General features: G+C 56.3%; 2 protein-coding genes across 2 annotated transcripts; one reads left to right on the top strand and one right to left on the bottom strand.

The window, feature by feature from the left end:
* Positions 1-475: 475 nt before the first annotated feature.
* KRT7 (keratin 7) lies at positions 476-15,988 on the top strand. The gene is made up of 9 exons (XM_060657535.3): positions 476-903; positions 2,359-2,570; positions 4,679-4,739; positions 5,945-6,040; positions 7,747-7,911; positions 8,885-9,010; positions 11,249-11,469; positions 14,078-14,112; positions 14,506-15,988. Exons 1-9 carry the CDS (start codon positions 574-576, stop codon positions 14,670-14,672), a joined length of 1,413 nt encoding a protein of 470 aa, XP_060513518.2. The 5' UTR covers positions 476-573; the 3' UTR covers positions 14,673-15,988.
* A 121-nt stretch (positions 15,989-16,109) lies between these two features.
* Positions 16,110-22,185, bottom strand: LOC132695353 (keratin, type II cuticular Hb1-like). The gene is made up of 9 exons (XM_078449841.2): positions 21,477-22,185; positions 20,527-20,735; positions 19,836-19,896; positions 18,778-18,873; positions 18,362-18,526; positions 17,960-18,085; positions 17,486-17,706; positions 17,304-17,335; positions 16,110-16,818 (listed from the first exon to the last, which is right to left on the bottom strand). The coding sequence occupies exons 1-9, from the start codon at positions 22,035-22,037 to the stop codon at positions 16,643-16,645; spliced, it is 1,647 nt and encodes a 548-aa protein (XP_078305967.1). The 5' UTR covers positions 22,038-22,185; the 3' UTR covers positions 16,110-16,642.
* Between the last annotated feature and the right edge of the window lie 5,412 nt (positions 22,186-27,597).

Raw genomic sequence — 27,597 nt, forward strand, 5'->3', positions numbered from 1 at the left:
GGGAAACCAGCCAGACCAGGGCACCTTGGGGTCAGATTACTCAAGAACTGAGCTGATCCCTCAAGGAGGAACTGAACTTGGGGGTTGGAGGCTGTCAGGGAATGCCTTTCTGGAATGCCTGGGGTGGGGAGCTGGGGGCTGACTCCCGGACTAGAACTTTTTGCCCACCCCTTCCCCCAGTCTTTTACGGCTTGATCTCTCTGCTCTGGCCTCAGGAATCTTGCCCAAGCCTCCTCCCGGAACACTGAACTTGTTTCAGATCTGCTCAGATGGCGGTCTCCCTCCTGCCACTCTGTAGGTCAGCCCGCATCCGGGGCTCTGGGGGTCTATGGCCCTGCGCCCCACTTGGGAGCTTCCGGCTTGGGCCCCAAAGCCCGGCCAGGGCGGAGAGCGGAAGCGTGGCCCGGGGAGGGGCCCGGCGGGCAGCGAAGGGTGGCCGGCGGCCAGCCCCGCCCCTACCTGTGTAAGCCGATCCGCCACCGGAGCCTAGCGGATAAAAGCGACCCGGCCTCGGGAGGTCAGAGAGTTCGGCTCCCTCGCGCCCGCCACTAGGTCCAGCCCGGTCCAGCCAACATGTCCATCCACTTAAGCTCCCAGGTCTTCAGCTCGCGCTCCGCCGCCTTCCCGGGTCGCGGCGCCCAGGTGCGCCTGAGCTCCGTGCGCCCCGGCGGCGGTGCCTTCAGCAGCAGCAGCCTCTACGGCCTGGGCACCACGCGGGCGCGTGTGCCCGTGCGCTCCACCCACGGGGGCCCGGTGGGCGCCGGCATCCGCGAAGTCACCATCAATCAGAGCCTGCTGGTCCCGCTGCGGATGGACATCGACCCCACCATCCAGCAGGTGCGCCAGGAGGAGCGCGAGCAGATCAAGACCCTCAACAACAAGTTCGCCTCCTTCATCGACAAGGTGAGCCGCCGTACCCGGCCCCAAGCCACGCTCCGGGCCACAGCAGCCACCCCAGCCCAGCCCGCGCGCGGGCCAGGCGCCCGGAGGCCTGGCGTGTTCTCTTTCCGCCACTATCAGAAACCTTTCTCTTTCTCGTGAAGCCTGTGGCTGTTTTTCCCCTTCAGTCTCCAAGCCTCCTCTTCCAGAGAGCTGCCCAAAGCGCCCTGCGTTTTCTTCCCAGGATGTGTGCTTGAGTCTGTCAGGCAGCCGCGGCTGGCGGCGCTGGCGCGTCTGTGAGTGGGCTGCTGGCTTCTTGGGCTGATTCAGGTGGGGAGCTCCAGAGGCCAGGGCCAGGAGTTTCTCTGAGAGGGGGCTGTGTGGCGTCAGAGATGGGGTAGGGGTGATACACTGTTCCCAGCTGAGGAGGTCCTCCCTCCTCCTACTGCTTCTGCTGGGGCAGATGCTGAAAATCAAGGGCTGGAGGGAGGGAGGCTCCCTGACGTACCTGCCCACTTACCCGGTCCTCCAGACTCCCTTTGGTGGTGGAAGGGAGGCCCTTGGAGAGAGCCCATTTGGGCCCCCCCGTGGGGGTGGGGAGCACACTGAGAGGCCCTGGGGAAGGGCCATTTGGAAGCGTTTTTTCCTGGCTGTTTGGGTCCCACAGGGTTGGGGGAGGGAGTGGGGGAGAGAGAGTGATCGTTGGCAAGGAGAGGAGCAGACTTGACTGGAGGGTCTAGGAAGGGAGCGATGTAGGGCTGGATCAGGAACTAAGGGCTAGCCTAGCTGGACCTCTCTGGCCAGGGCCTCCTGCCTCCCGGGTATAGACCAGACCTTCCCTCCCTTGTTTGGCTGTAGTTCTCTCCTTTCCCCGCCCCCATGCCCTCTCCTTCATCATTCACAAGTATACGTCCTTAAGGTTCTCCTGAAGCCTCCCCAGGCCCGGAATCCTCCCCTGCTGTTGAGCGGTTCTACCTTTCTGTCTGTAGCCCCCCAGGTCCTGCTGCTCCGAGTTGCTAGTTTTGGGGAGGTTGCTTCCCACTCCCAGGCACACTGGAAGCATCCAAGGGGACTTTTGGACCCCAAGCTGAGCATCTAGTAGGTGCTCATTTTGTAGCACCCTGTCCTGAGATCTTGGAAGAAAGGGGAGGCAGAGAGAGGATACTGAGGGAGGTGGCCCAGGACAGACAGGGAGGGGGCAACCCTTCAGGGACGGTGGGGGGAAAGATCATCTGTAGTGTGGCAGGGAACATAGGTGGGAGGGGACACCTTGGTGACCAGGTAGCCCTGACCCCTGGGTCAGGCTTTAAGACACGTAAGACAGAGAACCCTGGAGGAGGGGACCAAGGGCTGGGGTCCCTGGCTGGGGGAACGGCCCGTGGGAGCCTGGGCTGTGTGGGGTGGGCAGAGACCCTCCCAAGCCCAGTGTGGGCAGCACGGCCTGCCCCTCATGAGCTTCCTCCTCTGTTTTACTCTCAGGTGCGGTTTCTGGAACAGCAGAATAAGCTGCTAGAGACCAAGTGGACCCTGCTGCAGGAGCAGAGGTCGGCCAAGAGCAGCGGCCTCCCCAGCATCTTTGAGACGCACATTGCTGGCCTGCGGAGGCAGCTTGAGGGGCTGCAGCTCGAAGGAGGCCGCCTGGAGGTGGAGCTGCGGAACGTGCAGGACGCGGTAGAAGACTTCAAGAACAAGTACTGACCCCAGTGTGGTGTGCCCTGGTTGGGGCGGGGGGTGGGGGCGTGCACCCGTCATCGGCTGATCCTCAGCAGGCCTTCTCTGGGCTTAGGGGTCAAGTGTGTAGCCGCTCAGTACAGCAACCCTTGAAGGGAAGGCTTTGACCGACACATTCCCTGTCTCTCCGTTCCTCTCTTTGTTCCTGGGGGCTGTTTCCGACTTACTCCCAGGGAAATATCCCCGCTCAGCCCTGACCCGCGCTGTTCTCTCTGGGTGCCTGACCAAGGCTCCAGGAGAGGGTAGGACAGAGGTGTCCTGTGACTGGTGTGCTTCAGAACGTGTGCGACCCTCACAGAATGTTCTAGAAAAGCTCCTCTGTTTCGGTGAGGAGTTAGACACCAGAGAGATTCAGGGTCCTGATGGAGATCATGTGGCAGGTCACTGGGAGAGCTGGGACTTGAATGTCGGGCCCCTGACTCCCAGGAGGAGACACAGAGCCGACTTGGGGCTGAAAGAAGCAAGGAGAGGGAGGGATCGTTGTGAGCCATGGGAGGGTTGCAGAGGCTGAGGGGTGGCTCTGGTCAGCGCAGGAACCAGAGAGGAGGCTGTGGTGGGGCGGGGGCGGGGGGGTCGGCGGTGGGCAGGGCTTGCAGGGACCTGGAAGACTGGGGGTTTAAGGACAAGCCTTTGAGGTGCCCACTGAATTCTCTTTTGTCACTGAACGGAAACCGAAGCCAGAGGCTTGGGCTGGGCCCCACCCTAGCATACTTGCCCAGTGGTGCTGGGAGTAGTGAGTGAGTTCTGTGCTCTGCCCTGGAGGTGCATGACTAAGCCGAGCAGGGACACTGGCTGTGACCGGAGGTAGAACAAACAAAAAGGCCTCTGTGGAGGGTGCCCACTCCCCTACTTCCCTAGAGCGACAGCCTAGAGCGACAGTCAACAGCAATAATCCCACAGCAGGTGGAGACAGACAGGTGCAGGGCAACCAGCAAGCCTCTGTTGTCATGTGTGTGTGTGTGTGTGTGTGTGTGTGTGTGTGTGTGTGTATTTGCACGCGCTGACATATACCCTCACTCCAGAGCCTACATGCCAGGTTGAGCTCAGGACTGGGGCCCAGGGAGGCCTGGAAAGGGCACATGGAAGGGCCCAGTGAGCTCCGATTTGTGCGCCCTCTGCTCTCAGTGGCATGGTGCTGAGGCAAGAGTGAACAGATGGCCTTCAGGATATTTCCACAACTATTCTATAGAACCTCAGGGAGCGGGGCGCTGGGGGTCTGGGCTCCTGGAGGGGCCTGCTTGCTCCCCATCATAGCTGCCCTGCTGCCCTCCTGTAGCCCTCGGGCCCTGCTGAGTTCCGGTTTCTGACACCTTTTTAAAAAAGTTTCCAAATAAATGCTGGGTCAGGCTCCAGTGCTCTCTTGCTCTGTGTCCTGAATTGCCAGTGTCCTCCTATGGGTGGGGCTGGCCTCTTGGAACAAGGAGGGATGGGGGGGTTGCCCTGTGGGAGTAGGGTTGGCGCCAGACCACCTAGCTGGGGCCTGGTTCTTCCCCAGAACTTGGCTGCACCCTCTTCCTGATTTCATAAATTGCCTCCGCTTCAGGCTCCTTCTTTGCCTCCTGAGGGTGGGATTAGGCAGTGGTTAGGGCATGGGCCTGGAGTCAGACTGCCTGGGTTTAAGTCTGGGCTTTGCCACTTAGCAGCTTAGTGACTGGACAGATTATGTCCCGCTCTGTGCCTCCTGCTGATCGTGGTACCATTGTTACAGGGTTGTCGTGAGGGTTAAGTGAGCTAATCCATGGGAAGCACCTAACAGCGCAGGCCCTATTTAAAGGGTCCCTAAGCATGGCTATGACTATTGGTTTTTTGCTCCTAGATTGTGCAGTTTTTGTCCTTTACTTTATATACGTTTCCTCCTCTCCCTCCTTTCATCCTGCGTGGAGATTCCTAGCCTTAGGAATAGCTATAAGGGAAAGTCAGGGACATTTGGTTTCACAGCTGACACCCAATTTCCCAGGCGTGTCATTAAGGAGGGGTGAAGCCAATGCAGGGCAGAGTTCCACACCTGGAGAGGAGGGGGGACAGAGGCAAAGCTGCACCCACACCACGCACCCTCCTTCTCCTGCAGGTACGAAGATGAAATTAACCGTCGCACGGCTGCTGAGAATGAGTTCGTGGTGCTGAAAAAGGTGAGGGGGCAGACAGGCTGGTGTGGGGGGCATTGTCTGAAAACACATGGGCCAGGGGACCACGTGGCCCTCTCACCTGAGCAGCCAGCCAGTAGGGACCTGTGGCCAAAGTCTGGCCTGAGTACTGGAAGAAGGGAGTGATGAGCCTGGAAAAGGACAGATCTGGAAGCCAGGGCCTCATAGCACGGTCCGTCCTGTGTACGTGTGTATGTGTTTGTGTGCACGTCTGGTGAGTCACTAGACTTGTTTTTGGCCTCGAGGGGTTAGAGCTAAGACCAAAAGATGGAGGTTAGAAGGGGAGATTTCAAGCCCAAATAGGGAAGTGCTCTATCACAGTCAGAACTTTTCATGACAGACAAAGGTTGGCAAATGGCAGGGCTGAAATATTTGCTGAAGGAATGCGACGGGCTGCCTGAGGCAGAGCGATCTCCCTGTCCCTGGAGAAGTGCAAGCCAAGGTTAGAAGGCCTTAGGAATATCTTACAAGGGCTTGATTTCAGATCCTGATTCAGTCCACTCTCTGGGCAACTGTGTTCACGGCCCACCCACGTGAAGACAACCTACCCCAGGGTGCTGGGCCTTTCAAGATTTAGGAGCTTTGGGGATGAATAAAAGCGAGCCTTACCCACGGGAGTTTGGGCACAGGAATGTGTGGCTCCCCAGTGTCACCTGGGCTTGCACTGTTACCTGTGGCTTACCTGTATCACAGTCACCTAAGCTGCGTTTAGGCTGGAGGTCCTCCACATCTACGAGCCTTATCTTGGAGTCTGGATGATTTTGTGCTCTTCTATTTCATAAGAAGTTGAGGCTCACGGAGTTGAAGTGGTTTGTGCAAAGTCACATGGCTAGTAGGTGGTAGAGCCAGGGCTGTGTCCAAACCACCAGTCAGGAGCTGGGAGAGTGCTAGGTTTGGGGCTGGGGGCTGCTTTGGGCTTCTGGTGCCGGGAAGGCAGACACCGGTATGGTGCCTGGAATGATGCATGGAAATGATGTTCCTCACGCAGCCTGGGAGGGCCCAGTAGAGGAGACGTCCTGTGGCCAGGTCACACGGCCTGGAGAACTGCTATGTTTCTTGGCAGTGCCCTGGTGTTTGACCCTGTGGGTTGGACAGAGCTGGCTTGCTCCCATCCCGGCTAAATGGTCCGTGTATGAAGCCATGGTGTCTCTCTACCTCTTCTTGCCACCCCCCCCCTCCTCGCCCCCCAGGACGTGGACACTGCCTACATGAATAAGGTGGAGTTGGAGGCCAAGTTGGATGCCCTGAATGACGAGATCAACTTCTTCAAGACCCTCTATGAGACGGTAAGGACCTTGGATATGGGAGACGTGTCATGTCTTCCGTGTCTTAATCAAGGGGTTTACCCCCTGCCTCTGGGCCGTCTTGGTGTGTGTTGAGTGTGTGTGTAGGCCTTATCCTCTTCTTTAACTTTTCTGGATTCAGGAATCCATGGTGGGCAGGGAGTTTAGGAGGGGCTGAGGGTAGCAGAGCAGGGTGGGGTCAGTTAGGATTGGCCTTCTAGAGACATGGGATGACCATTTGTTAGGAGGGGTGTTGGGAGGGGTTGGAAGGAACCAGGAGAATGTCTAGGGAATCCTGGGCTGTGATGGAGTTCAGAGGTGGGCTGGGTGGGGTGGGCAGGGGGTCCTGAGTCAGGAGAGACTGTGGTGCCTAGGAGTTTACGCCTGGAGGGACTGGATGGGTGGCCCCCAAGAACAGGCCACTGTCTACCCCTGTGGTCTCATTCTCTCCTTCTTCCCCTGCCATGGGCTTTCAATTCTTTTTCCACTTGGGGATTTAGAAACTCTCCACTCCTATCAGTGAGAATCTCTGGCCTTCAGCAGAAGATAGGATGGCCAGTCATCTGGCAGGGCTGGTCTGCGACTTTATTATATATGAGGTTAATTATAGACCACTTCTCAACTCCTTTCAGTCTAGCTTTTGTGAACGTCCAGCCTCCATTAGCCCCTCAGTGAATTTCCACGTGTGTTAATGCAGGGGCTGGCTCCTTGGGGTTTCCTTCGGGCATTCTGATCTCTGTGCAGCCCTTCATACGTCTGTTGCATGTTATATATATGTACGTCTATGTACGTATGCGTGCCTACGTATACGTATATGTGTATTTAATTATTTTCCTCTCATCATGAAAGAAGTACATGCTCATGGCCAAAAATCCAGAAAATTGAGTAAAGCACAAAACAGGTCATTTATCTGTGCTCTTATCATCTTGGTACCTACCTTCTCAGACTTTGTGAACTGTGCCTATACACACAGAGAGATACAGAAATATATATTTCATTTTATTTTTATTTTTTAATGTTTTTATTTATTTTTGAGACAGAGAGAGACAGAGCACGAGCAGGGGAGGGGCAGAAAGACAGGGAGACACAGAATCCAAAGCAGACTCCAGGCTCTGAGTGGTCAGCATGGAGCCCGACGTGGGGCTCAAACTCACGAACTGGGAGATCATGACCTGAGCCGAAGTCAGACGCCCAACTGACTGAGCCACCCAGGCGCCCCTAGACATATGTATTTTAAATAAAAACAGGAGTGTATTTTTTTTTCATGTAATGGTGTACCATAGCTATAAGTACAGCCATATCATCCGTTTTGAAGGCTGGAGAGAGTTCCGTTATTGGGTGGGATATTTTATTTTACCCACACCCCCTAGTGATCCACTTCATGACCGAGCTCCTGCCACAGCAGAGCTCCCAGAAGGAGACATTACCGTTGACCACATTCTGTCGCTTCTCTATTGGCTGTGATCCCACCAGACTCTTTTGTTGAGAAGTTACTAATGGGCTCTCTGGGTTGCCACGGGTGGGCGGACTATTTAGCACGTGCTGGGTCTGTGTCCCCTCGCTGCCTGGTGACCCACACCCACTTTGCCTTCCTCTCCCTCTTCTCCCTTTGCCTTCCTCTAGTGTGGCAGTGGGGGGGTCCCAGGATGGGTTGTGGGAACAGGGTGGGGTCATGCCCCAAGTCCTGACATTCTGTCTGGTCCCGGCAGGAGTTGGCAGAGTTGCAGTCCCAGATCTCGGACACGTCCGTGGTCCTGTCCATGGACAACAGCCGCTCCCTGGACCTGGATGGCATCATCGCCGAGGTCAAGGCCCAGTACGAGGAAATCACCAGCCGCAGCCGGGCTGAGGCCGAGGCCTGGTACCAGACCAAGGTGTGAGGCTGCTGAGGGTACTCTTTCCTTCCTGGCAGGGTCCTCGGTGTCAGCTTCCCTTACTCCTCACCTGTCTCCAAGCCTCTGGGCCTGGGTCCCACTGTCCTGGCAGGCACCAGTGTTAAGTCTAAGGTACTCTCCAGTGCCTTGGGAAGAAGAAGATGTGAAGGCCAAGTCCCTCCCCAGGAAGAGATCCCAGCCTGATGGGGGGACAGGGCAGAGGAACCTGAAGCACAGAGAGGTTAAGTAATTTGCCTAACTCCACACAGCTAGTAGATGCAAGAGTAGGGACTAGATCCTGGGCCCTAGGCTTCCAGACCGGGGAGGTTTAATCATTGCACATGCCGTGTGGAGGCAGGGCGGCTGACTGTGCAGGTGCTGAGGGAGTGTGCTGGGGTAAACCAGTGTTCTAGAAGAGGGAGCCTGAGGCAGCATGTAAGAGCAGCAGAGGGATGTCTCTGCTGAGATAGGGAATCATCCGTGGGTCATAGGTGAGAGCACAGGCATGCCAACAAGGTGACCTGGGTTCAGACTTGCCGTGTGATCCTTGGGCAGTGGCTCCCACTCTCCAGGACTCATTCTTCCCATCTGTAAAATGGGTGGTGCTGATGTTTTTAATAAGTGTGTTTTTAATAGGGGTTTGTTTAACGGGTGAGGATCTCAGACTTCTAGTGATTCTCTGGCACTTGGGACATGATGGGGATGGGTGGAGGCCCAGGACCAATGGCGGTGGGCCCCAGGGAGCCATCCTCGCCCTTCCTGTCCTGACTGGGAGGAAAGCAAACCTCTGCTATACCCCCCTGCTTGCTGGCAGGGCGTGAAGATTGCTGGGGGTCAGACCGTGGCTTCCTGGGAAGATAAGCTAGGAGGTTTTATCACTCAGAACCTTGGGCCTTCAGTGGATGGGACAAAAGATGAGTTCCCTGTAATCGCTGACCACCCCCTCACCGTACATCTCTGTGTGGCCCTCCAGTTTGAGACCCTCCAGGCCCAGGCTGGGAAGCACAGGGACGACCTCCGGAATACCCGGAATGAGATTGCAGAGATGAGCCGTGCCATCCAGAGGCTGCAGGCTGAGATCGACAGCATTAAGAACCAGGTGGGAACAAGCCCTCCTCCCTGCTCCTTCCTGTTTCTTGGGGCGCGTGAAGGGCAGCCATCTGAGAATGGGGAGCAGGAGGCTCTCCCAGCCCGAAGCTGGTGCAGCTCAAGTCTCACGAGCCCGTGAGATCTCGAGGGCCCTTGTGAGATCTCCAGGAGAGAATGTTCATGGCCAGGTCCTGGCTCGGGCCAAAGGGAGGAGAAGAGTCCTAGCTGGGCACAGAGCCTGTGGAGGGAGCCTCAGACTTCCCAGCCCGAGAAAAACCATCATTCGTTACCAAATTCGTTACCAAATTGGTACTCTCCTTGCACCTCTCTCCAGGTGCAACGTGCTGTACCTGGGAGCTTGCAATCTGCAGGGATTCGTGGGACCCAGGCCAGCAGATACCCTTAGTGTGGCTCACAAGGTCCTGTCCCTCACTTCCTACCACTGCCTCTCACCGTGCTCCAGCCACACTAGCCTGCTTCTTGTATCTTGCGTTCGCCAGACACGTTCAGGCTTCAGGGCCTTTGCACTTGGTGTTCCCTCCGCGTGGAACGTGGCTCTCCTAGCTCAGCACGTGGCCACCTCTTCGTCATCCCTGGGGTCTTGGACATAAGTCCTCTTTTCAGAGGTGGCTTCCTCAACCACCAGCCACTCTGTCAGCAATGTGTCTGAAGCTTCCTGAAGCATCTATCACTATCTGAAGTTTTCTGTCTTATTAATTAAGTAGTTGGCAGTCCCCTACCCTCACTGAAATATAAATAATGCCTGGAGAGCAGGACCCTATTTGTCTGACTCACTGCTCCTTCTCAGCACGGGCTGGGGCAGAGGCTTCCCATGATGACAGGCTAAAGGGAGGATGTGTAGCCGGCAAGGGGCAGATGTTGAGGAGCCGGTGGACAGGGGTGGGGTCCAGGCCCTGGCCAAGGTGTGGGGATAGACAGGGCATCGAAGCCTCAGCAGGTGTCTGCAGTGGGGAGGCAGGGGAGGTAATCGGTGCTGCAGCTCCAGAGAGCTCATTTCCAGCTGAGCTGGGGGGGATGGGATGTGCGGGTGATTTACCCAGACATGCCCACCCCTTGGAGCCCTGAAGGCCACTTCACCTGAGGGTGGAGGCTGCCTCCTGGCACAGATGCAGGACTGTGCATCACTGGTGAAGCAAGGCGGCTTCCAGGCCAGGAATAACGTGTGGTGGTTTCCCAAACCCTGCCACATCTGGTTCTCCTCTTGTCCAACAGGGCAGAGCCAGGCCCTGGAGTTGGGGTGACCACCATCGAGGGGCCCAGAGGTGGCGGTATGGCCCTGACCAAGGGGGCACCGGCGTGATAGGGAAGGGCACCGACAGGTGGACACGAGAGGGTCTCCCGAGAGGATAGGAGGATGGGGAAGGCTGGCAGGGAGGCAGAGCTCACTGGAGACAAGGGAGGGTCTGAGGCAGGGAGTGGCCGGTAAGAGGCAGGGGGAGTGCTGGGCTGCTGGGCAGGGGAGGGAGTGGCAGCTCTCTGAGCTGCAGGAGAGGAGGCCCAGGACTAGATAGGTTCCTGGGGCAAGGACTAGCTGCAAACAGAAGGAATGCTCATTCATGCTGGGCCAGAAGTGGCATCTGTCGCTTGGATCCATTGTGGATCCGACCAACCTGGCCAAAACCAGGGGGGCTGTTGATCAGACATTTTAGGTCTGGGGGTTCCAAGCAGTGTCTCTCTGCTCCAAGTCCCCCTGTTTCTGGGCCTGTTTTGAAGATGGTTTTTGTTCTTGCCAGCTGCCTGAAATTTGGGGACTCAACGAAGATCCTGTGGCTTTGGATCTCCTCCAGCTGGGGACTGGGGGGATGGGCACGTGTAAATCCTAATAGCATTTATTATTTTCTAAAAATTTTTTAACGTTTACTTATTTCAGAGAGAGAGACAGAGAGACAGAGCATGAGCAGGGGTGGGGCAGAGTGAGAGAGGGAGACACAGATTCCGAAGCAGGCTCCATGCCCTGAGCTGTCCGCAGAGAGCCCGATGTGGGGCTCGAACTCACAAACTGTGAGATCATGACCTGAGCTGAAGTCGGACGCGCAACAAGACTGAGTCACCCAGGCGCCCTGACAGAGCCCATGTATTTAATCCTTGGGATTCCCGGGTGCTGGGGGAGTAGGCTGGTGCCAGGAAAGCCACTGTGAGTGAGTTGCCCTGGAGCTGGCCGGGGAGGCAGGGAGGCAGTGACTGGCGAGGCCTGTCCCCCAGCTCACAGCTGCGCTATCGCTTAAAGTGTGCCAAGCTGGAGGCTGCCATTGCAGAAGCCGAAGAACATGGGGAGCTGGCCCTCAAGGATGCGCGTGCCAAGAAGGAGGAGCTGGAGGCCGCCCTGCAGCGGGCCAAGCAGGACATGGCCCGGCAGCTGCGAGAGTACCAGGAGCTCATGAACGTCAAGATAGCTCTGGACATCGAGATTGCCACCTACCGCAAGCTGCTGGAGGGCGAGGAGAGCCGGTGAGGTCACAGAGGCCAGGAAGGGGATCCTTCTGGGGCTCAGTGGGGACTGGGGCTTGCCATTCATTCGTCCACAGACATTTCCTGTGTACTCTTTTCTGCAAGGCACGGGGCGGGGGGCGGGAAGTGCAGGGAGGGTATAGCTGATGCTTGCTTCTTTGCCCCTGATGAGATGACCTGGCAGTAGGAAAGACCACGTGGTGTAATGCTCAATGAGAAAGTTGGAATAATAACAGCCACTTCATATGTGTGGCCAGGGTCATCTTATTTGACCCTCACAACACATTCAGGTAAGCAGGGCAGGTACTGTTTCTAGTTTACGGAGGGGAAACTGCGGTTCGGTTTTATGACTTGAGGGGGCAAGTCAGGTGTGCAGTCACGCTCTGCTGATTCCTGGTCCAAGCCTCGTCCATGATGCCAGGCTGCTTCTCACTGCATAATTGAGTGCCAAGTCACAGGATATTGACTGAATGTCATGGAGTCCCCGAGATATTTGCATACCTGCTGCCAGAGAGCAGGCCGGGCTGGGTTAGTGTTACAGGAATTCTTCGTGAAAGACTTGGAACCTATGTCCGTGAAGTTGGGCCTTCGTTCTCACCTTGATGGGTTGGTCGATTCATTCAGTCAATTTGCAAGGCTTTAGAGTTGTGCCTTGGGCGAAGGCTAGGGTTTGGAGAGGGTGAGAGGGAACAGCGTGGGCCAAGTCTTGGAAGTAGGACTCATCATGGCTTGCCTTATTGGAAGCCAGCACGGAGATAAGTAATATATAAGACGCGCTTCTGCCCTTGGGGAGCTTGTACATGGGCCGAGAAGACCAAACATTTGCAGAGGAAGTACCTAGAGACCACTCACTTGCATTGGTAAAATGCTGAATTTACACAAACTTTTTCTTTTGGGAGCATTATTCTGGAGGGGCTGGAGAGAGAGGCTGGAGGATGAATGGAATGGAGAGGAAGGAATTGGAGAATGAGAGAGTGCTAGGGTAGAGTGCCTGGAGGCAGGGAAGAGGAAGAGAAGAAGCATGGTTAAGGATATGAGTCGGGGAAGGAGAGGAGGAAAGGTCTCTGCCATTACAGTTGACCCGTAACCTACCTGGGTTGGCACCCAGGCTTTGTGGGAAGAGGAATTGAACACCAAAGGCCTCTGGGAAGAGAGAGCAGCTGATCTGGGGCACAGGGCACCTCCAGAGCCCAACTCTCCCAGCTATGATGCCTGTCTCTGCACCCTTCTCCACCACAGGAGCAGGGACAGCACTCTCTTGGGAACACATACCGTGGGTCTCTTTTCCTCATATAGCCAGAGGTGGGGACCCTTAGAATGGGGCCTGATCCTTTTCCTTCCGTGGGCAGACGAGCAGGCTGAAGGTCAGGGATGGTGAGTGACATGGCCAAGGTTACGTGGAGAGTGGAAACATGCCCCCTTGAAAGCCTAATCTCAGCGTCGGTTGCTACCATCGGGGCTTAGATCCTGGTTCTCTGAGAGGAAACGGTCCTCTCTCCACTCTTAGGAGACATGGAGAGGGACTCCTTGTTTTTTTTGTTTTTGTTTATCCCTTAACCCCTCGACTCTTCCCAGGGGCAGGTCTAGGATTTGTGGTCTTAGGAACTCATGCACTTTGGGGTGCCTTCTTTTAAGAATACAGAGTTACAAATACACAATTGCACAAAGACAAATATTTAGTTAGAATGAGAAAAGAAAAATCACACGAATTGCTAGAGTCTTAGACATTCAGGTCTCTTCCTTCTGAGTTCTTCAGGCATGGCACCAGAAACTGTTTCATGAAATCACTGCCTAATTGCAACCTGGCTTCCCTCCCCACCCACAACTGTTAGCAACTCCCAGCGCTTGAAGGGCCCAGTTGAGCAAGGGGCCTGGAAGCTTCCTGGCATATCCTTTTCTTGAACTTGGCCTTTGCTCCGCCCCCTTCCTGGACTTGGGGGTGATGAGGCCAGCTGGGCTCTCCTCACTCCTTCTACCAAAGTGAGGTCTCCCCTCCCCACTGCAGAGTAAACTCAACCCTAAGGTCAAGGGCTTGGTGACAATGGAGTGAGTCACAAAACAAACACGTCGTCCAGCTGTCTCCCTTGGCTTTTCTATTTCCAGTATAGGCTGCTTAGAGCCATCCCGACCACCTTCTGCTCCGTCCTCCGTCCCTGCCTCAGCGACCCTTGTGAAATCTCCAATTCACTAATTATTTCAATACAGACTGAGCAATTACTACATGTCAGACTTCACGCAAGGGGCCAGAGATCCAAGAATCAATAAGCCACAACCCGCTTTAAGGATTTTATGATTTGGTTAGGGGACGCAGCTGTCTTAATAAATAATAACAGTTCCCATCTACCGAGTCCTGTGTGCCCAGGGCTCTAGGTAAATGATATTATTAAGCCTTCACAAACAAGTCTGAGGTTGGGACTAAGTTGACCCCAGTTTAGAAGTGAGAAAATGGAGGCTCTGAGACATTGCCCAAGGTCACGTAGCCTTCCCGCACTGGGGACAGAGGAAGGAATACCGGTCCTGCCTGGAGCCTGGATGGAGGGGCCTGGGACTGCTTCCTCCAGCTCTGAGGAAAGAGTCACTCTCACAGGTCTCTCTCCTCTGCCCCCAGGTTGGCCGGAGATGGAGTAGGAGCTGTGAACATCTGTAAGTCCTTGGCTGTGGCCATTTCCTGCGCTGTCCGGGCTAGATTGGGTCTTACAGGATGGCACATGGGCTTGAGGGCCTGGCCTTGTCTGGGACAGGAGCTTCTTTCCCTCACCAGCTTTTAGCAGGTGCCCTGAGGCTCCCAGCCAGTCGGGCTCAATGGCCCAGGGAAGCCCTGCAAGAGGGCAGAGTGGGGCGGGGGAAACCCGTGGTGCATTGTCCCTTGCATGGTCCCAGGCTCCTTCTGGGCCTGCTGGAAGAAGGTGGTGGGCGGTGGGGTCAGGCAGTGGGGAGGGGGAGGGGCAGGTACTGCAGGAGGGGAGGGTGGAGTGAGGGGTGGGGCCTCAGGTGGTGGGCCCGTGCTGATGAGCCCTCCTCCCGTTTCTCTCGCAGCCGTGGTGAACTCCACCGGTGGAGGTGGCAGCGGGCTGGCCGGGCTGGCCTTCAGGGGAACCATGGGCAGCAATGCCCTGAGCTTTTCGAGCGGCGGAGGGCCCGGGGCCATCAAGTCCTATTCCACCAGGACCTCAGCCACCACCCACAGGAGCGTCCGAAAATGAGCTCTGCTGTGTGGAGACCCACAGCCCTGCCCCCCCCCCCCCCCCACAAGGTCACAGGAGGACTCCCATCAAGGGTCCCAAGAGGGCCAGGCAGTCTGAAAAGTGATGTCAGAATAGCTTCCAATAAAGCAGCCTTTCGGAAGCCAGGGTGAGCCCCATCCTGGCCCCTGGGATCCTGGCTTCATCAGCTGGTTGGGGAGGCATGGGGAGGAAGGGGCCCCAGAGAGGATGGCGTCTGCTGTGAACACGGAGAAGCCACTTGTGCAGGTGACTGGGAAAGCACACTGGTGACCTGGTGGTGGTGCTCTGAGGGGCGTGGCTCTTAGCCGGTGTGAGGCCTTGGCCTCCTCCCAGGGCTGGGACTGAGTCCAGCTCCTCTCCTGAAGCCCAGAAACATCCCAGGAAGTCTGGCTCTGCCAGGAAGTGGGCGTTGAAGCCTTCTCCTGCTGAGGGAGTGGAGGGCTGTTTGCACACCCCCACCCCCATGCCCTGTGCTGCCAGAGTTCATTCCTTGCTGTGAGAAGGCCCCGACATTCAGCTGCTGCAGGCCTGGGTTTCAGATGCACCAGCCAGCTCGCGCCCTTGGCCCTTGCAGGTGCTGGGTCTGCCCGGCCCTCAGGTCCTGGACGGGCTCTCTGGGTCTGGGATTCTGTGCGGGTGATGATGGCAGTGGGAGGAGGCCTGTGTGTGTTTGGGAGGGGGAGGGGTTAGGAGTCCCAGAATCTGGACCCCCTGGCAGGAGGCTCTGTGCCTGGGCGGTAGCTTGTGTGTGTATCCGGCTCCCTGGTCGGGGGAGGGGCATCTGTGTGTCAGCTGCTCCATAAGAGCATCTGTGTGTCTGGGGTTGGGGGTCTGTGTGTCTGTACACATGTGGGGGTGTTTTTAGGGTCTATGGGGATATCTGTTCCTGCAACAGCACATATGATGGATGGTGGGGAGGGGGTAGTGGGGAGGTCTCTTGTGTCTAGGACACCTGGGGGGGTGATGGCGGTGTATACAGGGGGGGCTATCAAGAGAGTGTTGGTTTCTGGGGGAGGAGGAGTCTATATTCGATGCCACGGTCAGGAATTTTCATATATTGAGGTGGGGGTGGGACAGGGAGTGGGGGAAGTGGACCGTTGGTGTCCCGCCGTGAGTGATAAGGTGCCCCCCTACAGGTGTCAGGAGAGCCGGGCCCTGCCCCTCCTGGCTGTCTCCTCCTGGTTGCCTTTCTCTCCCTTTGCTTCCAGCTCTTTCTCACGCTGTCTGGGTATTTGGGGCTAACGGCCAGCCCTCTGCAGCCTTCAGGAAGTGTGAATGTGGCACTCGGGCAGGGTGCCTCCGAGATAGTCCTCTTTCCCCTTTGGCTGTGAACAGCTTCTCCGTCAGCCTCTGAGGGGCCCAAACCGGGCTGGACGTCCCCATGTGTAGGCACAGACAGGAGCTTTTCTGAGAGCATTATGTATGATCCATGAGCTTTATTGGCAACGTGGACACTAAGCACGAAGGGGAGGGAGCCCAGGCGGCCGCCAAGAGATGTCCTCGTGAAGCCGAGGCCTCAGTCACTGCCAGGGTTTGGAAGGCAGGGGAGGCCCAGTGGAATAGAGGCACGTCCACAGCCCAGGGGACCTGGGACCAATCTGTGCCTTAGAAGCCACAGGTTTTTGTGCCAGGCCAGCTCCCAGAGCAGCCCGAGCAGGTCAGGATTGGCTCCCTGCCTAAGGCTGCTTGGAAGGCAGGCATTTAGACTCCTGGGGCCAGCTGGGCGGGGAGGCCGGCCCTCTCCGGAAGGAATCCGCCCCCCTCCCCAAGAGCAAGAGCGAAGGAGGGGGAGAAGGCGGAGAAGTTGCAAGAAGATAAGGTTGCAGGGTGGACGGGTCAGGCCCGCAGGTTCTCCAAGCCCTTCCGCTTCAAGCCCCAGGGCTAGGGCTGCTCCGGGACCCGCTGCTGGAGGTAGGGGTGAGAGCCGAGTATTTACACGGCGGGAGGCGCTACGCGAACCGCACCAAGGAGCTGCCGCTGCACTTCTGGCCGCAGGGCGCGCACATTCCGGTGCTCACCGCCAGGTTCCCGCTGCAGGGGGCGCTGCACGCGCTGCCGGTCACTGGCCGCGAGCCAGACACGCAGAGGTCCCCGCAGACGACCCCGCCCCGGGAGCTGCTGACGCCTGCGGGAGGAGAGGAGGGCTTAGTCCCTGTGCGAGGTCTACTGGCTCTTGCTCAGAGCGCCCCCCTTCATTTCTATTCCTCTCTTCCCCCCTTCCCCCCAACACCTTCACCCCTGGGCACTCTTTCCTGCATTCAGGCTGCAAGTGTCCTTGATAAACCGTGCTCCCAGGCCCTCCCTGTGGGCAGAAATAGCTTTTTAACTCATAATCATTCACTGCCACACTCCCTCCTTCCTTTCAGGGTTTCAAACTATGGCCTGTGTTGGCCTCCTATATTTGTAAATAAAGTTTTATCGGAAGCAAGCCATATGTACTCCTTAGGTATTGCTTATGGCTGTAGCCGCTTTCACATTGCAGTGACAGAGTCCAGGAGTTGAGACAGAGTCTGGATGGTTCACAAGCCTTAATATCTGGCCCTTGAAGAAAAAGTTTGCCCAGAGGAACCCCAAGCCCTCAGTTCAGAACCCACAGCGTAGATTACTTACAGACATTTATAGCACCAACGCCTTCACACAACCTTGTGGGGAGAGCAGAGACAAAAATTAGTTCTGACCCCCACATAATTTGGATGCAAATTAGATGCAAATGATATGCAAATATGTTCCTGGCTCAAAGCACAGTGTGGGGGAGACTGAAGACATATTCTCCCCATGGGTGTGGTTCTCACCTCTGCTCCTCGCCCTCCAGCAGCCGCCTGTAGGTGGCGATCTCGATGTCCAGGCCCAGCTTGGAGTTCATCACCTCCTGGTACTCCTTGACCAGGCAGGCCATGTCCTGCTTGGCCTTCTGCAGGGCGGCCTCCAGCTCGGCCAGCTTGCAGCGGGCGTCGCTCAGGGCCGCCTCGCCCTGCTGCTCAGCCTGGGTCACCGCAGTCTCCAGCTTGGTGTTCTGGGGCCCAGGAGAGAACAGAGTGGGTCATGGTCCTGGGTGTCTCGGTCCATTTCCCTCATGTGTCCAGTCTCTCCCCTCCCCCAGCTGGGGACACCCCAAGAACAGGCCTCTCCCCTTCATTAACGGAGTCCCCCTGAGGGACCACAACCAGGGACATGAGCCATGCAAATGGGCTGGATCATGAATGGTGAGAGCCAGTCGGGGCACACACTGCCTGTGTGGCCCTGGGGAGGCCCCAGGCGACCCGTACCTGACACTTGGCATTCTCGACCTCGGCGGTCAGCCTCTGGATCATGCGGTTCAGCTCGTTGATCTCCTCCTTGGTGCGGCGCAGGGTCTCCCCGTGCCGGATCACCGTGGCCTTCATCTCCTCGCACTGGGGGCGGGGGGGGGGGGGAAGCAGAGGTGCTCCTGAGCTCAGGATGCAGTTTCCCTCCCATTCAGACACCACAGATGGTCGGGAGGTTGTACAGTGCTCAGCCTGTGCAACTATACATGGCAGCCCTGCCCAGCGATTATAACTTGAGAGCTGTGTGGCATTCTGTTACTATCCCACGGGATCAGAAACTCCAGACAAAAGAGGCCTTCTTAATAAATACTTGGCTTCCCTCGTGCTGCCATGTCTAAGGGACAGGTGTCCTGTGCCCCTCACCTTGCTGCGGTACCAGGACTCGGCCTCAGCCCGGCTGCGGCTGGCGATGTCGTCGTACTGAGCCTTGATCTCGGCCACAATGCAGTCCATGTTCAGGTCCCGGCTGTTGTCCATCTTGACGATGACCGAGGTGTCTGAGATGTGGGCGTGGAGAACGCGGATCTCCTGCAGATGGTGGGGAACCTGTTTACACCCCAGCCTCACCCACCACAGTGTGGACCCAGTCATCTCAGCCCTTACCTGGTCTCCACCCCAGTTCCCACTACAGCCTCATGGACTGCAGCCCCCTTGCCCCAGCCCAAATCCCTGGCCAACCCCCCCTCCCCCGACTGCCCAGGGATCCCTGGTCAGTCCCAAGCCCCAGTCCCCTCTTCTAGGCTGGCTGCTTCTTTTCCATTTGGACCACGGCCCCTCACCTCCTCATACAGGCGCCGCAGGAAGTTGATCTCCTCAGTCAGGGCCTCTGCGTTGGCCTCCAGGTCTGACTTGCGGAGGTAGGCACAGTCCACGTCCTGAAGGGGAGAGGGTGTCAAAGGAGTCTTACTGGAAAGGCAACACAGGGCTTCCCCCCCGCTGCCCCCCGCTCCCAGGAGGGCACCCCATCAGGCTGGACAAACTCCCTGGAGACCTTCCTTAGCTGCTCATCCTAGTGCCTCGTATCATGGCCTTGTTGAAGTCCTTTCTACAGTCAGAGGGCTCAGAAGCAGGTTTGGGGAAGGGAGTGGGATTATGAGGTTTCCAGGCACTTTCTCCGCTACCTACCCAAAAGAAAACTCCAGAATCCACACCTTGCATTATCACTGAAACTTAGGCTCTGCAGCAAAATGGGTCGGCTCTAATGATGCCCCAGCCCTTTCTGCCCTGACACCTCATGGAAAGAAATCTAGATCTGTGGTCAGAAGAAGAGGTCTTAGGGATCAATTCTGCCTCTTCCAAGCCAGGGCAACTCAGGGTAAGACCCTTGACCTCTGTGCCTCACTTTCCTCACAGCAACCCTTGCCTTCCTCCTATGGAGGTGGTTGCAAGGACCTGGTGGGAGTCCACATGATGGCATTTGTGGCGAATCAAGTCTAAGAGGTGAGGGACGATACACCGTTCACGCCAGCACTTCACAGCTGTTGGCGGCCTCAGGATGTGGCCATCCCCTAGCATTGGTGTGCTCTTTCATCCACAGTATTTAGCAATGCCTGCTCTCTGGCAGGCACAGGGCAGAAAGATGCGGGAAGCCATCGGCCAGATGGGGGTTACCTCCGATGGAGGAATAGGGTGCCCTGCTTGAAGCAGGCAGTGTATGTACTCCAATGTCCGGGGCCACCCGGGGAGTGCTGGGGTGCTGGGGGGGGGAAGGAAATAGGGGAGGGGTTGCGCTAGGCGATTCTGGGGGAGTCGCTCAGCCTCTCTGAATTCCTGAGTGCTCCCTCCTGCCTCTGCCCTGCTTTCTGAGTTGTGGGACAAGTATTCTGGAGTCACTCGCCTTCTTCAGGGCCACAAATTCATTCTCGGCGGTGGCCCTTAGTGCCACCTCCTCTTCATACCTGGAGACAAAGGGCACAAGTTTCAGTGGCCAGAACTTTAATAGTCTGGGCTTTGAAGAGGGGGGAAAAAAAGAGAGAATGAAGGCCCAGACAAACATATTCCAGGAACTGGATCTTTTGGAGGTAGTCACAGAATCACAGAGTGTTGGACTAGAAGGGATCTGTCCATCCCATTCTTTGGGGCTCTCAATCCACTCCGTCACCCAATGCTCTTCCTGTTTTAGGGACTCTCATTCCTGATGTGGGCGCACACGTGCAGTTTTGTAGGCTTTCTCTCTGTTTCTGGGCTGTAACTCCCGGCGGGGGTGGGGGCAGGAACCCCACACTAGTTCTGGTTCCCCCCCTTGCCTCCCCGCTCAGGGCCTAACACAGCACCTGCAGCATCGAGTAGATGTCAATAAACGTTTGTTGAATTAAGGAAATAAACCCATGCTGATGAGGTAGCTGGAGCCCCTCCCAGTCTCTCCGGGGTTTAAACTCCCAACCCGGAAAAGAAAAGTCTCCCTCATCAGGCTCCCGGTCACTGTCTTCTTCCTACTGGAAAGTTCCTCTGGTGCTGTAGCCCAAATCTATCCTGCTCTGACTTCATCCCATTTCGTTTCTTGAGACTATCCTCCGGGCCGCACTCACTTCTTCTTGTAGCCCTCCAGCACCTCCTGCACGTGGTTGAGCTCCGAGGCCAGCCTCCCGCTGTCGGCCTCCACGCACTCGGCCTCCCGCCTCAGCGTCTCGATGTAGCCCTCGAACAGGGGCTCCAGGTTGCTCTCGCAGCACTTGCGGTTCTGGTAGAACTGCCACTTGGTCTCCAGAAGCTTGTTCTGCTGCTCCAGGAAGCGCACCTGCATTCAGGGTGTGGGGAGGGGTCAGACGGCTCTTGGTGTCCCGAAGCCAATTTGGGGTGGGGCTGGGGTGATTGCTTTAGGGGCAAACTCCCAACCCCGGAGCTCAGCAGAGCTTGGCAGAGATGGGCAGTGGGAGACAAGGTGACTCCTGGATTTCCCTCCTGTGATCTCTGTCTGGATTTTCTCACTCAGGGATGGGAGCAAGGGGCTGGGCAAGGTCAGCGTCTGCTCTCAGGTAAAGGGAGTTCTCCAGACCTGGTGAGTCCAGGTGGCATGTGTATTCTGGAGGCAGGTAGAGGTCTCCGGTTGGCCTCTGGCTCCCCCTGTCTCAGTGCCCAGCCTGAGTGCTGAGCATGGGTGGGCTACAGGAAGGGTGGGATCAAGGACAGCCACCCACTGGCTCACCCTGCGGGCCTCTTCCTATTTCTTGTGTCCATTTTGGTGTCTGTGTGTGTGCATGTTCTGCCCTCTTCCTCTGACAGGCCAGTTCCAAGCCTGTCCTTGTGTCTCCGTGGGGACCTGCCTGTCTGGACAGAGGTTGCGTATAATGGCAACACTATCAAATCAGGAGCCTCCGCTCTGTATCCTGATGTCCTTGGTCCTCATGTGGCCTGGGTGTGTGTCCATTTCGTCCATGAGAGCGGGAGCTCACCTGGACCTCCTGTCTCCTGCCCCTGACTGTCTTCAGCCTAGCCCAGGAATCGAGGGCTCAGGAAGGGTGTGATCAAGGACACCCACCTTGTCGATGAAGGCAGCGAACCTGCTGTTGAGACACTTGATCTGCTCCTTCTCCTCGTGCTTCACGCACTGCGCATTGGGGTCGATCTCCAGGTTGAGGGGCGTGAGGAGGCTCTCGTTGACGGACACGCTGGTGATGCAGGGCGGGCTGGGGCCGCACACGCCGCCGGAGCGGTAGCCGAAGGTGCGGCCGCAGGAGCCGGCGCGGAAGCCGCCGCAGACGCTGTGGCTTCCGAAGCCGCCGGTGAGGCCGCGGTAGCAGGAGACGCCGCGGTAGGGGGCGGCGGTGATGCAGCAGCGGCCGGGCCGGGGCCCGCAGGCCGAGGCGCAGCTGAAGGCGCGGACCCCGCAGGGGGCGGCGAGGCCGTTGGAGAGGCAGGACATGGTGCGGCGGTGGCGGCGGCGGCGGGTGGCTGGAGCCTGGGGCCCGCGCTGCGCCTTATATCGCGGCCCACCGGGCCGGCGGGAGCGCGCGGCCAACGCGTTTACGAGCTTGGAGGTCGGCCCGCGCGCCTCGTCGAGGCGGGAATCAAAGCGGGCCGGGCCGCCGGCCGCCTCCATAAAACGGCTTCACCTCCCGCCCGAGCTTTATGGGGCCGGGAAACGCCTGGTCACCTTTGCGGGCCGTGCGCCGCGGCCTCGGGGCGCCCCCCTCTGCGCCCCTCGGCTGGGACTGGGTCCCGGAGGCGCTGGATCTTCACGGGCTCCATTCCGGGGCTGGTGGGGGAGCGAGTATGTGCGTCGAAGGGGAGGGGTCTCTGAAGCCGGTCTTACAGATTCTTGTCATGACTTTGGACAAGTGAATAACCTTTCGGAGCCTCAGTTTCCTCTTGTGCGAGTTAGGAGTAATAAATAGCACCCATCTGCAAGCTCTTGGGAGGACCTAAGGAGGTAATGGACAGGAAAGCGTCTAGGGCCCTACCTAGCACTTAATAAGAGCTCCATAAATGTTTGTTTATTTGCTTGTTCTGTTTATTCTACCATTGTTATTTTGCCATTCATCCTATGTCCCTTTGGGCAAAAACTTTCCCTTCTCTGTTGCTCAGAACTCAGCTCATGGCTCCTTTCCTAGTAAGTGTGGGGCCCCCACTCCCTAGTCCCCCACATTGCTTCCTGTACCCCTCTCCACTCTCCTGGGGGTCGGTTCAGGCAGTTGCATTAAAGGAGTGCCTCCAGTGTGTGAGGGCTTTTATGATGCATTTTTTTATCTTTACCCTCGGGCATCCTTCCAAGGTCAGTATTATTGTGCCCATTTACCTGATTGGGAAGGTGAGCTCAGAGTGGTCCAGTGGCTTAAGGTCAAGCGCAGAAAGCTCTATGGAGGAGGGGATTCAGAATCTGAAAGGAGGCTTCCAGCCCTCCTCCATGCCAGCCCCTCGGAGGTCTGAGTCTTTGGGGGCTCAGTGAGGGTTGCGTTCTTCTCCTAGGAGGGAGCCCAGGCTTCTAGGCTTTGGGCTCTTAGAAAAATAGGCCCAATCCAAAACCTTCCCCTCAACTGGGGCTTGGTCATGGCCACCAATTCTAGAAAGCCATAGCCCATTATAATGGAAGTTAATTATATGTCCAATTATGAGCAGGGGAAACTAGAATGTGAACTCAGCAGGCAGCATTAAAGAAAAGCATGCAAATCATCCTTAGCTTCCTTTGCTTTTAAATATAAGTTGTTATTATGCAAAGGGTAATTAAATCCTGGAACCCAAGAGGTGTTCCTGGCCAGCTCTGACTGGTGTTGGGCTGTCTGGCAACCCATTTTTAGAGAGTGCCCCTCTGCCCCCTCTGCCCCCTCTGCTGTCTTTCCCAACACTCTTGTGGGTCTGAATCGCTTTGGTCTAGCCTTGACTTTGCAGGGCTTCTGCCTAACCTTAGAGCTGTCCTCTGGGTGGGGGGTGGGGTGGGGTGGGGGGTGGGGTGGGGTGGAGGTGGGGGTCCCACTCCAGTGTCTTATGCTTCCACTCCCAGCTTTAGCTAGGGTTGCCAGTAGTGTTACTGACGGCTTCGGTACAGGTAGTTCTACTCCAGTTTTTTCCAGGGAATGGTAGTATTGGACACGTCTTCCCTTGGTGTCTCCCTCACAAGAAGAAACGGACTTACCCTGAAGCATGGAGGATTTCTTTAATTTATTAATTAAAAAAGTTTTTTTTCAATGCATATTTATTTTAGAGAGAGAGAGAGAGAGAGAGAGACAGAGTGCGAGTGGGGGAGGGGCAGAGAGACAGAGGGAGACCACAGAATTGGAAGTGGGCTCCAGGCTCTGAGCTGTCAGCACAGAGCCCGATGAGGGGCTCGAACCCACGAACCAGGAGATCGGGACCTGAGCTGAAGTTGGACCTTGACTGACTGAGCCCCCCAGGTGCCCCTTATTTATTTTGAGAGAGGGAGGGAGACGGCGGGGGTGGGGAGAAAGTGGAGGGGCAGAGGGGGTGATAGAATTTTTAGCCGCCTCCATGCTCAGCGTGGAGCCCAGTGTGGAGCTCGATATCATGACCCCGGGAAAGAGGAGAAATGGGTGCAAAGTCTCCCAAGCCCATTAAGGTGACAAAATGGCCACTCCACGTGGCCAGGCCACGTTTATAAAAGGGAGGGGCAGTGAAGGAGGGGTCAGAATCCTTCTCCTCTCCCTCTGGCCTTAACTCTTCTAACCTAGCTCACCATAACCTGTGGATCATCTTGCTTTAGCTCCCCTAATGGGGTCCTCAAATCCAGCTCCCGCCGGATCACTTGAAGAGACAGTTCTGGCTACACCTTCACCTGTACCTTGGCCTGTGACCCTGCTGCATCACAGCTGTCCCCTGCCCTAACCACGCGCAGGAGGTGCTGGGGCTACAAGAATCGAGTCGGTGCGGGGGAAGGTCTGGCCTTGGGAAACTTCTTCCTTCGTGAACCCACTTTGTGCTTTTATCAGCATTAGAGGCAGTGACAGGCAGACACAGGAAGGGAAGAAAAGCTGAAATATCAGCTAAGAGCCTCTCCCCATTGCCTTATGAACGGAAGATAGGGGCCCTATCCCTACTTGTCCACCCACCCTGTGGACCTGTTCTGAGCGCTTAACTCTATTCCAAAATTATGCTAGCTACTAGGGGTGCAAAGAAATGACGTCACCTCTTCTCTACCGTTCACACTCATTGGTGCATGTTGCTAATTCCACCCACCGTCCTGGATCGAAGCTCAAGCTCGGGCAGTCAGTTTATTCTATTAGAGTAATAACAAAACCAAGCTCTTTAGAATGAGTAATGCTCGTTTAAGTTAAGTACTATCAGAGATGTGGGTCAGAGGGATATTTCAGACATCCTGGGGGCGGGGAGGTGATAGGTCATGTTGGGGTCCTGTCTGCTTCCTTCCACTACTAGCCAAATCTCTGATAATTTCTCTTGATCCAAACCCCTTTCCCTGTGGAGGTAGGAAGAGGAGGTCACTTTGGGGACCACTGCAGAGAATGAGCTTGTCAGAATCAAGCTGGTGAGTGGGTTTGCGTGCAGCAGCCCTCAGGGGCATCCAGTACTCCATCCATCAGTTAATAAGCTCATATTTTATTTCTACCCATGGAAAGGCATTTTCTTCCTTATACCCCGGGAGACCCACAGGGCAGAGATTCTCTGGATCTTCCTTTACAGAGAGGCCCAGCGAGATAAAAGAATTCCCCAAAGTCACATACTACGTTTTGCTAGAGTGAGAGGGAGAGCTTAGTTCCCCAACTCTTGACTTCTGGATCTGTGCCCATGACCGGCTCTGTAGGGCTGGAAATGGGATTGGAAATTTCCCAGGGTTGGCCTGGGGGAGGTAGAGTCCCCTGGAAAATCTCTGCAACAACTAGGAACTGCCTGTGCATTGTTTCCAGGAGCTTAATTGTGCCTACGTGCGCAAGGGAGACCAGGAGGCCAATGCTGACGGCCTAGTGGAGGAGATCAGCTTCCAGAACACCGTATGGGGGGAGGTGGGCACTGGCAGGGAGGACATTAGTCATCCGTCTTCACTCTGTCCCAGGCCAGACTTTGAACAGAGGAAGCAGACAGAGGGGTCTGCAGGCATGAAGGCTTTGAAATGGTGGCTCTGTGTGTGTGTGTGTGTGTGTGTGTGTGTGTGTGTGTGTGGGAAGGGGGAATGTGAGCTCTGTTCTACCTGGCTCTCGATGGTACAGGTGATATGAATGGCTGTCGGCCCCACAGGAAATGAGAGTCACTGAAGCCCGCATCTCAGACACCTCAGTCATCACCAAACTGGATAACAGCTTGAACATGGGCTGCACTGTGACATGGGACCTGAACATGGGCTGCACTGTGACTGAGATCTAGGCTAACTCTGATGACATTGCTAGATATAGCCGGGCTGGGGCTGAGTCCTGGTGCTGCAGCAAGGTGAGGGGCATAGGACACCTGCCTCCTAGACATGGCAGTGGGAAGGATGCCAGGCATATATTAACAAAGCCTCTTTTGTCTGGGGATTCTGATCCCTAGAGATGGTAACAGAAGGGCACACAGCTCTGAGGTTTTAGTGGCTGGGCAGGACTAACATGTATGGTTGCACAGGCTGAGCCCTGTACAACCTCCAACCATCTGTGGTGTCTGAATTGCTGGGACACCCCATCCTGAGCCTCAGGAGAATCTCTGCTTCTCTTTAATATGGGGAGATGAAAGTCATGGTGATGTGGCATGGGGAGACCCTGCCATGGAGGAGATTACTGCGCAGACCGCGTGATCCAGAGGCCGACTAATGAGGTTGAAATGCCAAGTTTCAGGTGTGGGTCATCTGCCCCCCCCTTCCCGCCCCCCATCACATTTGGGGCAGTGAGTGCCCCAAATGGATTTCACCATTCATGATCCAGCTCGTTTGCATGACAAATGTCCCTGGTTGTGGTCCCTCAGGGGGACTCTGTTAATGAAAAGGAGAGGCCTGTTCTTGGGGTGTTCCCAGCTGGGGGAGGGGAGAGACTGGTACATCCAGGAAATGGACCGAGACACCCAGGACCATAACCCACTTTGTTCTCTCCTGGCCCCCAGAACACCAAGCTGGAGGGACCCTCCCTGCCCTGAGGGGAGGCCAAGGAGAATACTTTTAGCTGAGGTCTACTGCCTGATTTCCAATACGCCTCTTGTATAATTTAGTTAGGGGCAATTGCTTGTGGGTAAATGTTTAACAACCAGCTCTCGGAAGGAAACAAAAGTCCCATTTACAGGGTTTGCCAGTTTCGGTGGTGTAAAATCTTCCGGCATGGCCGGCTGTGACTGCATTTAGGGTTGGCTAGAAATGTGTCAAACAGGCTCTGTGAACTGGTTCCAGAACACTGTTGGTTAGAAGGCAGGGTAAAAGGAGGCCTCACACTGAAAGGGCAAATAGAAAGATTCGGGGAGACTGGATTGTTCATGATCATGTAGCCCGTCAGTGTGGGTGGGGAGGCAGCCCGGAGCTGGACTCCTGGGCAGGTGGAGGGATCTCTGTGTCCTGCTGCATTTGGCGGGTCCCACTTCCCAGAGGAGTCTGGAAGAGCCTGACCCTTATGTTCTTTTGGAACCGGGTTGGGGAGATGCTGAGCCTTTGGGGGGTCTGTACCCCAGATCTTCTTTTCTGACCTGGGAAAACTTGAGTGATTCCTTTGGTGACTGGGTTCAGAGCTGGTGACCACGTTACTTCTGGGACCACTGTCGGGAGCTAGTGCCCAGTCCTAACACTGACCTTGGGTCACGAGGGGAATAACTCCTCATGCCATACCCATCGGAGTGGAAGTCTTACTTTCCCATTGTTGGGAGGCTCTCATTTTCTCCTTGTCCAAGCACATGTGTCCACGTTCAAGATGTCAAATACCTCTCTGGACTAAAACAGGTGTTTCATCAGCTTGGTTGTCCCCAGGGAGGTCTTCCTGAAGTCAGTGACGGAAGACTAGATTAAGAAGGGATTGAGATTAAACCACCAGATGGACTCCCTTCCAGTAAAGGCAGGGACAGGCCACAGGGAGGCTCAGGTAGGCTTTCTTTATCCTTGGAGATGTGAATAAGCAAGAACTATCTCAGCCATCTGGGTGCTCTTGGCTGGTAGGGCGGGAGTTCTGGTCCCCACGCTGCCAAAGGTTCTGACTTGTTATCGTCCCTGTGCAGGTGTCAGCTGCTCTCAGGAGGAGTTGTATGTGGGG

This window comes from Panthera onca, chromosome B4 (genome assembly GCF_046562875.1).
Source record: "Panthera onca isolate mPanOnc1 chromosome B4, mPanOnc1 haplotype 2, whole genome shotgun sequence".
In the NCBI taxonomy this organism is placed as follows: domain Eukaryota; kingdom Metazoa; phylum Chordata; class Mammalia; order Carnivora; family Felidae; genus Panthera; species Panthera onca.

Excerpts from the sequence above, each read along its gene's own strand:
- KRT7 (XM_060657535.3), top strand. The coding sequence starts at position 574 with ATGTCCATCCACTTAAGCTCCCAGGTCTTCAGCTCGCGCTCCGCCGCC. Across the intron at positions 904-2,358 it reads TCGCCTCCTTCATCGACAAG|GTGCGGTTTCTGGAACAGCA; the intron begins GTGAGCCGCCGT and ends TTTTACTCTCAG. Across the intron at positions 4,740-5,944 it reads AGTTCGTGGTGCTGAAAAAG|GACGTGGACACTGCCTACAT; the intron begins GTGAGGGGGCAG and ends CTCGCCCCCCAG.
- LOC132695353 (XM_078449841.2), bottom strand. The coding sequence starts at position 22,037 with ATGGAGGCGGCCGGCGGCCCGGCCCGCTTTGATTCCCGCCTCGACGAG. Across the intron at positions 18,874-19,835 it reads AATTTGTGGCCCTGAAGAAG|GACGTGGACTGTGCCTACCT; the intron begins GCGAGTGACTCC and ends TCTCCCCTTCAG. Across the intron at positions 18,086-18,361 it reads AGTCCTGGTACCGCAGCAAG|TGCGAGGAGATGAAGGCCAC; the intron begins GTGAGGGGCACA and ends CCCCGCCCCCAG.